Source organism: Centruroides vittatus, unplaced genomic scaffold, assembly GCF_030686945.1.
Source record: "Centruroides vittatus isolate TY-2023 unplaced genomic scaffold, ASM3068694v2 contig_620, whole genome shotgun sequence".
Taxonomy (NCBI): Eukaryota; Metazoa; Arthropoda; class Arachnida; order Scorpiones; family Buthidae; genus Centruroides; species Centruroides vittatus.
The window spans coordinates 2,497,061-2,509,611 of NW_027122381.1; the positions used below are offsets into that span (position 1 = coordinate 2,497,061).

The 12,551-nt window shown below is 35.8% G+C and overlaps 1 protein-coding gene across 1 annotated transcript in view; it reads left to right on the top strand.

Moving 5' to 3' along the window:
• LOC136979454 (stress-activated protein kinase JNK-like) overlaps window positions 1–12,551 on the top strand; it is a 119,876-nt gene that overhangs the window by 14,971 nt on the left and 92,354 nt on the right. Inside the window, 1 exon segment of the mRNA XM_067275465.1 lies at window positions 9,867–10,155. Within this exon segment, the coding sequence (XP_067131566.1) occupies window positions 9,980–10,155 (176 nt within the window). The 5' untranslated portion in view covers window positions 9,867–9,979.

The window sequence follows — 12,551 nt, forward strand, 5'->3', positions numbered from 1 at the left end:
AAATATCAGATGGGGCACATGGCCAAGCAATCCCCTGTTCCTCGAGCAGGAGTTGTAGTTGTAGTCTTTCACAACCGAGTATCATACCGTAGAAGAGGTAATGGGTGGAACCATCTTCCGTGAAGCAAGTTGGGCATATGTTGCAAGTCCTGCCAGTAAATCTCGCGAGGTAGCTCGTGAATTTGTCAAGATTTGTGTCATGCAGTCAGAGGTGTACCACCTGTTACTGATAAAATTCTTCAGGTCTGGGATGAATTGGTACGTAAGATGGTGGTTTTGTTGATCCCAAGTATTCTGCCACAGTTGTAATGTATCCTCCCACAGCATCCCGCGAAGTGTGCACTGACTGATCTTACTATATGAGATAGGAAGTGATTCATTCATGGCAGCCTCTTTCGGTAGGTGGTCTGCCCTCTCATTGCTCACCGTCCCCTGGTGGGGTCTAACCCAAGAGATATTGAATTTGTTTGTAGAATTCTGTATGGAATTATGAATACATTGAGCAAGAGAATGGAGTTTATTGTTCATAATTGTGTTGTAGGCTGAGAGGGAGTCAGTATGAATAGAAATGAAAGAATTGTTGTAATTGCTGTTTATGTGATCGATAGCCATGTTTATTGCGAACAGTTCAGCTTGAAACACTGTGCACTGATTACTGAGTTTGTGGATTTGATGATAGATCTCGGTGTTTTCAACATAAATTACATAGCTGCACCCAGTCGAGTCATTAATTCGAGAACCATCAGTATAAACATTTATCTCAGTACTTAGTGTTGTTGATAATGCAGAAGTTAGTAGTTTCAGGTGACGGCAGATCCTTGTAGGGAAAGGGCCACTCTATATCATTGTGGTTAACTGTACGCACAGAGGTCTGTATAGTTCCACCCCATTTAAGGTGATAATAACTCTCTCGCTGTTTAATGACAAGGTCCACAGGTGGTTTCCTCGCCACCACCTGAAGGCAGCGGTTGCTAGTGGTGCAAAAAGCTTTTGTTATTAGAATGAGAGCGTGTCTTTGGGATGATACAAGCTTCCTGTTGATATGGACTTTGCGTGTGGCCCATCCCCAGGTACCACACGCATAGGTAATAACTGGTAGGTATAGCCCATCGTAGATTGCCAACATTGCACCTGCAGAGAGGCCCTAGTCTCTCTTGGCCACCTGGGCGAAAGATTGCAGTATGAGGCCTGTTTGGCTTGCGATGTAGTCTACGTGAGCGTGCCAAGAAAGGCGGAAATCGAGGATTACGCCCAAATACTTCAAGGTTTTCTCCACTGTAATCGTTTTACCTTGCATTTTGAAATGAGGTGGACATAAATACAAGTTGGGTTGACCGGGTCAATTGAACACGATTGCCCTTGTCTTCTGCGGGTTGAAGCGCAACTTGTGCTTGTTACCCCAATTGTGGATATTTTGTAACAAGTTGCTAGCCTTGCTCTCGAGGTCAGCCCTGGACCGACCTCCTAGAAGCATGAAAACGTCGGCGTAGGCGTAGCACCTGGTTTGGCCAAAATCTTCTCTGAGAAAAGAGTCAAATGTGACGTTCCATAGTAGGGGTCCTGAGACTGACCCCTGCGGGCATCCTCTGGTTATGCATGTCCACATGTACCATTCGACATCGTTTGCAACAGAGTGGAATGTCCGCAAGATGTCCATTGCAGCGTTTACTGTTGAGTCAAAACCACAGGCGTTTGCGCCGGCAATGGTGCAATGAACGACGGACATGGACAACTGAATGGAATGACATTGTTTTTACTGACGAATCTCGCTTCTGCCTGCAACACCACGATGGTCGGATTAGAGTCTGGAGACACCGTGGTGAGAGACTGCTGAACTGTTGCCTTATGCATCGCCATACTGGTCCTAGACCCGGTATTATGGTTTGGGGTGGTATTGGATTCCACTCCCGCACCGTCCTAGTACGCATTGCTGGTACATTGACCAGCCAGCGCTATATCTGTGAGGTGTTGCAGCCTGTTGTCCTCTCATACCTTCAGAGCTTGCCAATGGCCACATTCCAACAGGATAATGCGCAACCACACATGGCACCACGCATTGCTCAAGACTTCTTCTTCACCCATCAGATTGCATTGATGCCTTGGCCTCCTTGTTCTCCCGATCTTGCCTATAGAAAATGTCTGGTTGATGATTGCAGAACGACTGGCCCGGGATACACCACCCGCTGCTACACCAGATCAACTTTGGCAATATGTGGAAGCAGCATGAAATGCTATACCCCAACAACATATCCAAAACCTCTTTGACTCAAGGCCGAGGCGTGTAGCAGTGGTTATAGCCAGCAATGGCGGCAACACCCCATACTGATTTCATCATCTTCCTCACTTCACAAGAGACTGTATTTTCAATCATTTGATCTTGTACAATATGTTATTTCCCAAATGAATTTGGTTGTGATATCTCTGGTCCTTCTTGGTGTTGCATTTTGGATGGCCAGCAGTGTATAAATACTTCAACAAAAAAATTTGTTTGACATTTTTACGATAAAATTTATGAAAACATAAAATGGCTTTGTGGATGCATAAAAATGCAAAAATTGTTTTGTTGGCCTTGCCTATTATTTTCAAATGAAATTAGTGTGTGGAATAAGAATGGCTTTGACGATTTAAATAATTTGAGTAAAGCTAGAAAAAGACACGAAAATCGTAAATGTCACATCGATTTTTTCGTAAAATTGAAGGAATTTGGAAATCAAAATAGAATAGAATTTAACATTAGTAAACAATATAAAATTAATATTGAAAATTATAATAAGATAGTTATGGCTAATACATGTAATATCTATTAATTTAGATACAATATATGTTTTTTTATCAAAGCAAGAATTGGCATTTAGAGGGCATAGGGAATGTATTGAATCTAATAACAGAGGTAATTATATTGAACTTGTTTATTTATTAAGTACGTCAGATAATCAATTAAAAATTCATTTAGAGAAGTCTACAGTTTTTACTGGCTTATCGAACAAATGAATACGAATGGATCTTAGAGTCTAGGGTGGGCAACCTTTTTTATAACATGGACCAGAATAAATTTTATGTTCTTTTCGCGGACCGTAGTAGTTAATTGACACCTTCTTGTAACCTGTAATTTTTTAAGTCTGCAAATATGAAATAAATAAATAAAAAGTTAATTACTACATTTATTTCTCTTATCGTTATCGAAAATTACAAAGAATTGGAAAAATAACTATTAATTAGTTATTTTTCCAATTTAATAATCTATTAAAGATCTCGCAGGCCGGTTAGAAACTTTTCGCGGGCCGTAGCTGGTCCTCGGGCCGGGGGTTGCCCACCGTTGCCCTAGACCAGGGGTGGCCAACTTTTGTGTACATAAGATCTACTTTTTATCTTAAAAATGTGTCGTGATCGACTTGTTGTCATAGGCATAGTCTAAGTGGGGAGGGGGAGGTGTGAAATACATGCTATGTTTATACACTGTGTTTCAGTACGCAGTGTACTGCTTATGAGTCGAGTCATAACTGCATGCATACTGTTGCGTTCGGTTACAAATATAACACATTAAGTCAAGACATCGCGAGCGATCGACCAAAATTGGCTTGGTGATCGACCGGTTGATCGTGATCGACTTGTTTGCCACCCCTGCCCTAGACCATCACTGACGTGCAATTAACTGATTGCACCTGGAAGTTGGCTTCTTACGGAAACACAGCTTCCCTGTCATGAAATGTCACGGCACACCGTGACATTTGATAACAGCAATACATAAAGAAGAGGGTTTGTTTTTTTCCTGAATTAACTTATAAACATTATTACTGTTTTTATTTCTACCTTTTCTGTAAACTAGAAAGATATCCTTAGGTGGTCTCAGCTTCTTATTAGTAGCTGGCAGATTAACCACTGTACCAGATTTCACACATACCAAATAAAGGATTACATGATTTAGTTGTCTCTAGTTTATATAATTTTATCAATAACTTAGTTTTTTGATTCACATATTGCATTGTCATTGTCAATGTTGTTGATGAGAATATCAAGTTTATTAGAGATTTCTGTTAGTTCTCTTAGTCTCTGTTCAGTAGGGCTATATATATATATAACAAGCTGGACACATCCAGTAATATATTCCATATGTCTTAGTGTGATGTATGACATGAGAAGTAATAACACAAAAGTATAATACATAAAGAATTAACTTTATTTTGCATTTGAACAAAAGGTTTTTTTTTTCAGGTCCCAACTCTGCTACAGTACCCAGATTCTTGGAGGTATATATATCCGGGAATCTGAGTACTGTAGCAGAGTTGGGATCTGAAAAAACCTTTATATATATACAGTAGACTCTTGTATAATGCGGGGGATACATTCCACGTTGTAGGAAATCGCGTTATACGGGATTTCCTACAACGTTATACAGGACAGATCAATTTATGCAAATTCAGGAGTCTGTAAATTGTAACGGTTGTCAATAAATCTGTACTATACAACCAATATTAACAAAACGGCATCGTTGGAACTTATTTGTTGATACTTCCAATAGTGAATAAATGTTAAACAGCGAAGTGCATAATTTTATTTTAAGTTGAATAAAATTATTTTCCTCTTATACCTTTAAATGAGTATGTATTATTTTTTTTATAAACCGCTGCTTCTTTAAACTATCAGCTTCACTATTCATATATAAACAACAGGTAAGTGTATACATTTGCTTTTCTAAATAAAAAATCAGAAACTATGTGAAAATGTTAAATTTATCTTATGCATTATATGGGACTGTTTATTGCGCTGTATGAGTACTAGTTGCAATTTTTTCGTCGCATTGTACAAATTTGCGTTTTACGGGAGTGCGTTATACGGGAGTCTACTGTATGTATATGTGTAAGTTCGCCGAAATGGGGGGAGTTTTTATTCCCAACCGTTGGGATGGCTAAGGGCTATTCGCATGTGGGTGGCGGTTTTGAGGAGGCAGAAAAACAAGCGTTTCACATAGAAACCGTTTATTTTAGTCGAAAATGCTTACATAAATTTAGCAATGGTCCTTGAGTTCAGAGCTTTAGGTTGTTTTTGGTTTCGGTCTGGTCCTATGCTGGAGGGGCCCCGTAGCAACGTCGTTGTTAAAAGTTCGAAATTCTGAAGAGACAGTGCACAAAAGATGAACAGAAACACTACTATTGGAGGTAAAGGAACACAACGGGTAGTCTAGAGGAAGCTCTTCTGTCCTTGACATTGGAGGCTTTATAATTCTCTCGGGATCGAATCATCGCTAATTGGCTAACTCTTCTCCTCCTCGCTTCCCAATTGGTTTCCCACCTGTCTCCAGGTGTAAATGGAGCTTTGTTAGGTCACAGGAAAGGTCGACAAGAGAAGGTTTATCCGACACCGTCTTTTAGACTATGATCGCGTTTAATTGTTGACTATGACACCAACGCTCATTTTGATATTTTTTCTTTTTTCTTTCTAGTTTCGTTTTGCTTTCTAAACTGCGTCTTAATTTTTAATATTTTTCTTTCTAAATTTTCTTTACCTAAAATTTTGTTTTTCCCGTTACTCTTTATGAGCGTCGACATCTAAGTCCGGTGTCGCCGACTCGACACTTATAAAAGTTATAATCTTAGGGTTTGACTTAACAAACTTGTACATATCCCCTTTGGGGGGTTATTTCTGGGCCTCACATATGTATATATACTGTATATATAGGGGATATGTATATATATTAGTGATGTAACAAATATTTGGTTACTACTCTGTATTTGGCCTATTCAGCCTATTTTTCGCTATTTGGCTGAATACCTAAAAACAGGAGTAAGAAATAACAAAAACACAGTAAATTAATTATTTTGGTAACTTTTATTAATGCTGAACATTAAATTATAATTATTAAAGTTAATAAGAAATAGCATCTAACTCTAGTATTAAATTATTTCGTAATTAAATAATAATATAGCCTGTATCTAGCTCGATATCTTATGGCATTGATGACATACAGATTAGAATGTTATTTTAAAATGATTTACGAAATGTTTTATTGAAACATATTGTATTTAATGAAAGAATTATTTATCTATTTCTAGAAGATGAGTAACTAATATATAATTTATTTTATATATAAAGTAAAGAATGAGCATTTCTCATTATATACAAAAGATAACATTTGAAATCATGTTAATTTTAAAAACATTGACAAAAACAATAGCAACAAAATATCACAAATAGAAACCCCCCAATAATATATTTGAACTGTTCCATAACTGGGGAGAAACTAGACCATGTGTCCCCACTAAAGTATATCCTTAGGGTACTGTTCAGTCTACAAATACATAGTAGAAACAAAATTTTAGTGCTTAAAGAGTTAAAAAGATCGATTGCAAATAAAATGACTTATAACTTACATCTAAATACCAACAACTGCCAAATCATATTGGGCTATTTACGACTATTACGTAAATTATAAACCAATTTGGCACTAGAAGTAGACATTAGGTGTCGTCTCATATTAACTTTAATAATTATAATTTAATTAATTAATTAATTAAAATAATTTAGACCTACTGGAAGAAAAAATCGTAGTGACAGCGAGCCAATAGAGAGCAGGGTGTGTGATCCTTACCATGCCAATTTTCATACGTGTGTTAATCAAGCCGAATAGTTTGGCCAAATATTCGGCCACGCACCTGGCTGAATATTTGGTATTTGGCCTGAAGCTGAATATACTATTCGTTACATCACTTATATTATATATATATATATTATATATATATATATACGCACACAGTGGTGATATTCAGCGGGTTTGCATCGGTTCGGTCGAACCCGTTGTTAAAATTTTCAGTTTTTCGAACCTTGTTAAACACACAGAACATTTCTCAGTGGTTTTTTTTTTTTTTTTAAATATATTAAAATATACGTATTATACTCTGTAATACTACTAAACTAGAGCCTTATACCCCGTTCGCACCGAGCATTTCAATTTGGATTTTGAGCAAGGTCGGGGACTATGTCTTGGTGCGATCTCTCTCGACCGTTTCAATCTCGACCGAAACGAGGTTTAATCGCGGTTGATTCAAGAGAGTTCTCGAAACTAGATCCAGTCATAAGAGAGATCCCACAATCTCGCACGCGAGATAATACAAGATGGCTGTGGAACACGTGTCGGGCTATGGACAGCGAAATAAAAAGGATATTGTATTCTGAGAGATGATGACATCTGTCTATTATTAGCAATGCCATTCGGGGTAAAAAATTTCTCTGCCTAAAAAAAAAACAAAACAAAAAAGATCGACAGCACTAATATACTATTGTTACCTGGTCTTCGCCCAGGGCTCATTATGTTCCAAATACGCCTCTAATTATTAGATATATCGCAAGAAAAGGTATTGTATTTATTTCTAGCCAAAACTTCCATTTCATTCGTCGGTGATTGTCAGGGTAAAATTTTCTGCTAGCGAACCCTTTGTTAACTATTTCCAATATCACCACTGTATACACACACACATATATATATATATATATATATATACACACACACACACAACAATTTTTCATCACAAGATAATTTTTATGATTAACACTTTGTGTCCTGCCACCAGTAATTTTATCAAACACTCGCAATTTCGGTACATTCGAACAATCGCAAACCGAATTTATCTTAAACCTAGGCCCTTAACCTGCTTACAACTAAATTAAGTAATTAGACAGACAGAGTAAGAATAAAAGAAAATGGAGATTTATAGGAAAGAGGGTGCCCAGTTCTAGCTATATCTCTGTGCAGAGACTCAATTTTAACTCTGATGTTGTTACAAATATGCTGCTTTGGAACTTTTTCGTTCTGTTACTTGTGTTTTCCTAAGGAATCTTCCCACTCAAAGTTCTCTTCCACGATTTTTGTACAGGACTCTTATTCTAAGATCCCGTTCTGTAGCTCCTGTCGATGCCTCGATGGTCTGGAGCCTTCTTAATTTACCTCTTTCTTCCTCGACGTCCAGCCTAAAAATCTCTGTCCTCCAGTCGGTACTAAATGGGACCCGGAGACCTACCAGTCAACCATCCTCTCTCCTCGATGTCTGGTCCAAAAGTGTCTCATCAGCACCAGGTTTTGCTCTCAGGGCGTTTTACTTTTTATTGTTGGTCACCCACACCTTCCAGGTAAGAATCGGGTGAGAACATTCTAGAAATAGGAAGAACAAAAGGGATAGTGAAGGAATCAAAATGAAATAACATGGACAGAAATAACTATACATAACTTATCTCATACTGCCACATTAGTGCCTATCTTTGAGTGTTTGTTAATCAGTTAAGTAGACTTTTAGTTTGTCTAAAACCCGAAGAGCAGCGACACGGAATTCTTCAGAAGTGGCCATAGCATAACTGACCTGAAAAGTGTTGAACCCGTGTGGAAGCCATGGTCAGGGTGAGGAGGAGAGTTAGGAACACCATCCAGGGAGGATGTGAGTGAAGGTACTGCTTAACAGTACAGATTATTCTGATTTCAACAATATATAAGGACCCCAGGTAAAGGGCCCTGGAAAGTCCACTAAATTGTGTCCGAAAAGTATTGACATGGCAATGAAAACACATGTTAACCTAGATCAAAAACAATGCCCTTTGTTCTTTCCAAAACTAGGCTTTTATAACTTCACAAATCCCCAACAGAAACAAATGAGATTTTTAAAAGACAAACTCACTTGGTTATGGAGAGTCTTGAACCATCAAGCAAGATATAATCCACAATTAAAGTCACAAATAGTCCAGTGATAGAAAACAGTAACAACTGTTACAAGCTTAACAGTCATCATAAAGTTCAAAGTTACAAGCAGCCAATGCTGTAAAAATACCAAGTTTTTAAAATCAACCTTATTTTTAAAAATTTGGTACACCAACTCCAACCACTGAGACAAATCTGATGGTACTAAGATTAATGGGATCAGTCAAGATTTTACAGAAAAATTGCAATTTTTCCAGGCAATCCAGTTAGAGCTACTAGGGTAGTTCTAATGAGATATACAAATAAAATGGGATGAGGCCAGAATCGTTAGATTAACTAAGAATCGTAACACTAGGTTCTTAGAAATGCTGGAAATTTTTAAAACCAACCAGAAATTATTTTTGTATCAACTATAGGGATGTAGACACTTTGTCTATGGTATAGAAGTCCTCATATGAAATGTAATCTGGACTTGGTTCTGTAATTATTTTTGTGTATATTGATCTTCATTAGTTTTAGTTTTATTTGTAATTGTTAATTTTAATTCTTTTTCCTCTATGATAGTGTTTTCTTTAGAACACCTCTTAATTTTTAAATTAAAATAACCCTTCTAACCTTTTACCCGGTGTCGTTCTATTTTCAGAATCGCAAACGTTTTCACAGCCCCTCCTGGGCTCTTCTTTAGGCGTCGTCAATTAGGCCATTAACCGAATAAATTTATTCAAATGTTAACGGCCTAATCGACGACACCTAAAGAAGAGCCCCTGAGGGGCTGTGAAAATGTTTGTGATTCTGAAAATAGAACGACACGATTCTAAAAATAGAACGACACCGGGTAAAAGGTTAGAAGGGTTATTTTAATTATTACAAATTCCGGTGTATAGAGAGATGATAAATTTTTAAATTATTTCTGCTGAATATGATATTCTTGTTCTTTTATTTTAAATGGTGTAATTTACTGAGGAAGGCCTATTGTATTAGGTCGAAAATGTTATGATTTATTCAGTCAATTGATGGAGTACAAGATAATCTGTTTCATTACTGTTTTTTATTCTCTAGTTAGATCTTACTTATTTATGTATCATTATATTTTCAATTTTTATTATTTAACTTGTTCAGAAAGACTAATTATAAATATTTTTAAGTGATGATATTTATTTCATTAATGAATTTTTTTTATTTTCAGGTATATCAAATTGAGCCAGATGTAACTTATTGATCACTGCCATAACCATTCTGAAAGTTCTGTCCTTTTATAATTTTCCAACTTGTTCTATCTTTTTGGATATCATACTCCTAATGCCATTGTGTTCTAGGCAACCATCTTTAACTGGGAGGCAGAATTGTAGTTCATGGGAAATGAGCAAACAATCAAGTATGTTTTTCACAGTCGAAGTTGGTGATACAAAATTCACCATACTTAAAAGATATCAGAATTTAAAACCTATTGGATCTGGTGCTCAAGGAATTGTCTGGTAATAATGAAAGATAATGTATTTAATGACATTTTAATGTTAAAATTTATTATTTTCAAATGTAATTATCTATTAAAAAGGATGAAAAAATGTTATTAAATCTTAAAATTGATGATTGAAAGTTGACAGTTGGAAAAAGCAATTTCTCTCAGTACAGTGTTATCAATAGGATCATTAAATGATTTTTATTTCAAGTAATAATTTTTTAAATCATCTACTTTACTGAAAATTACATTTGAATATTATTTTTGTGTAAAATAATATAACAATCAGTTAAATATTAAGTAATTAAGAGATTATAGCTACTTTTTTTATAAGTTATCATTAGTCTTGGATATTTTTATTATGTTTTTGGAGAAGCCAATATTTTTGCAATGAAGAAATGGCATTCCATATAAACTGTCCCGCATGAATAAAGTAAACCGAATGCTACAGTAGTACTTTTTTAAATAATTTTTGAAGTAAGAATTTACAGTACAATATATTTGTGGAATTTAAGTTTTTTATATGACTGTTTTTGTGGTTTTTTTTATTAAATTTTAGTACAGTCAAAGAATTTTTTATACTAGGCTATTATTTAAAAAATGATTTTCTTTTAATCAGTTCACAATAATAATGCTATTGCAAATTGTTTTTTTATGATCTGTCATTTATTAATACGACACTACTAAAAAGCTGGATGTGATACTTTAAAATAAACACATTAAAACCAAAAATTTCCAGCTAGAAGTAACTTTAGTAAATTAAAATATACATTTTTGATGATATTAAACCAGCATTGTTAGGATTAGTTACAATAGAACATAAAAAGGAAGATTGAACTAAATTTTCAAATTTGAGAGAGATATTGTTCCATTGGTCTGAGATGAGCCATGTTACAAAATTTTTTAAAATAATGTTAGTTTAAAAGCATATTTTAAATAGTAATCTCCAAGCTATAGAGAAGGACTCTTCTTCTCTATAATTTGATTATGTTCCTAGTGGAAGCCTTATATATTTCTAATTTTCAAGATGTTTTAACATTACCCAGTCTAATAGGATATAGTATGCAGACTTCACCTAGAAACACTTGTATGTCATTTTCAGAAGCAAACTTAGCCAGCATAGCAGATGGTACATCCCTTTTGATGGAATATATATACTCCTTAATATATGGATCCAAAGAATATGCGTGGATCTTATGTATACCCACCCTTTATTGAATCTGTTGTCAGTAATTGGGATGGTGTAGACCCCAATCAATCAATCAATCAATGTAATTTTATTGGCACAAAATAATTGTACAAAACCTGACCTCGCATTAAGCATTACCAGGTAAGAGAACAATAAAGGTAGATATACAGGAATGGTAAGAACAATACAAAAGTGATTGAGATAAGTGTGAACAAAGTAAAATAGAACTAGCAGACAATAATACATAATGCATAAAATTACAATAATACTAAAATATACAATAATACTAAAATACATGATAATACCAAATAATACATAATAATACAATAAAGTAGCAGACAATAATACATAGCGCAAAGTAGAACGAAATAACATGGCAGGCCTAATATGGCAAAAACACAAGAAATGCTGTAAACTAACAGGTACTGTACATATAAGCATTATGCAACAAGAGTTCCACGTGTGAGAATCTTAAAATAAACTAGTTATAGATAATTTGATGAGTGACATAGCTAATTTGTTTTGCAAGTCTTTTAAAAGCAGAATAGACATCTTCAGTAAGCCAGATGTCTGAAGGGTGACATGGCCAACCAATATCATGTTCCCGAAGAAGAAGTTGCAGTTCCAGTCTTTCCCGATCAAAGATCGTACAGTGGAATAAATAATGGGTTGTACTATCCTCAATTTGACAAACCTGGCACGTGTTGGAAGTCGTGTTGGTAAAGCGAGCAAGGTAGCTCACGAATTTACCATGGTTACTTAGGATTTGGCTTGTGCAATAGTTAGGAGAATACCACTTGATGTTGAGAAAATCTTGCAAATTTGGGATAAAGCTGTACGTTGTATGCTGGTCGTGCTGGTTCCACTGTAGGAGTGTGTCTGTCTTTAACAGTTGCCGGATAGTACGTTGGCTGATCTTATTGTAAGAAATCAGAATAGAATCATAAGTGGTCACCTCTTTTGCCAAAGTATCAGCCCGCTCATTTCCCACCACACCCTGGTGGGCTTTGACCCAGGAGATCTTAAATTTGCAGTCAGAGTTGTGGGTTGCTTTTTTGATGTAGTCGGCAAGCGAGTGGAGCAAGTTACTTTGAAGTAAGTTGAAAGCCGATAATGAATCAGTATGTATTTCAGCGATGATATTATTATAATGGCTGTTGATGTAATCAATTGCCAGACAAATGGCGCTAAGCTCTGCTTGGAAAACAGTACACTCACTATCC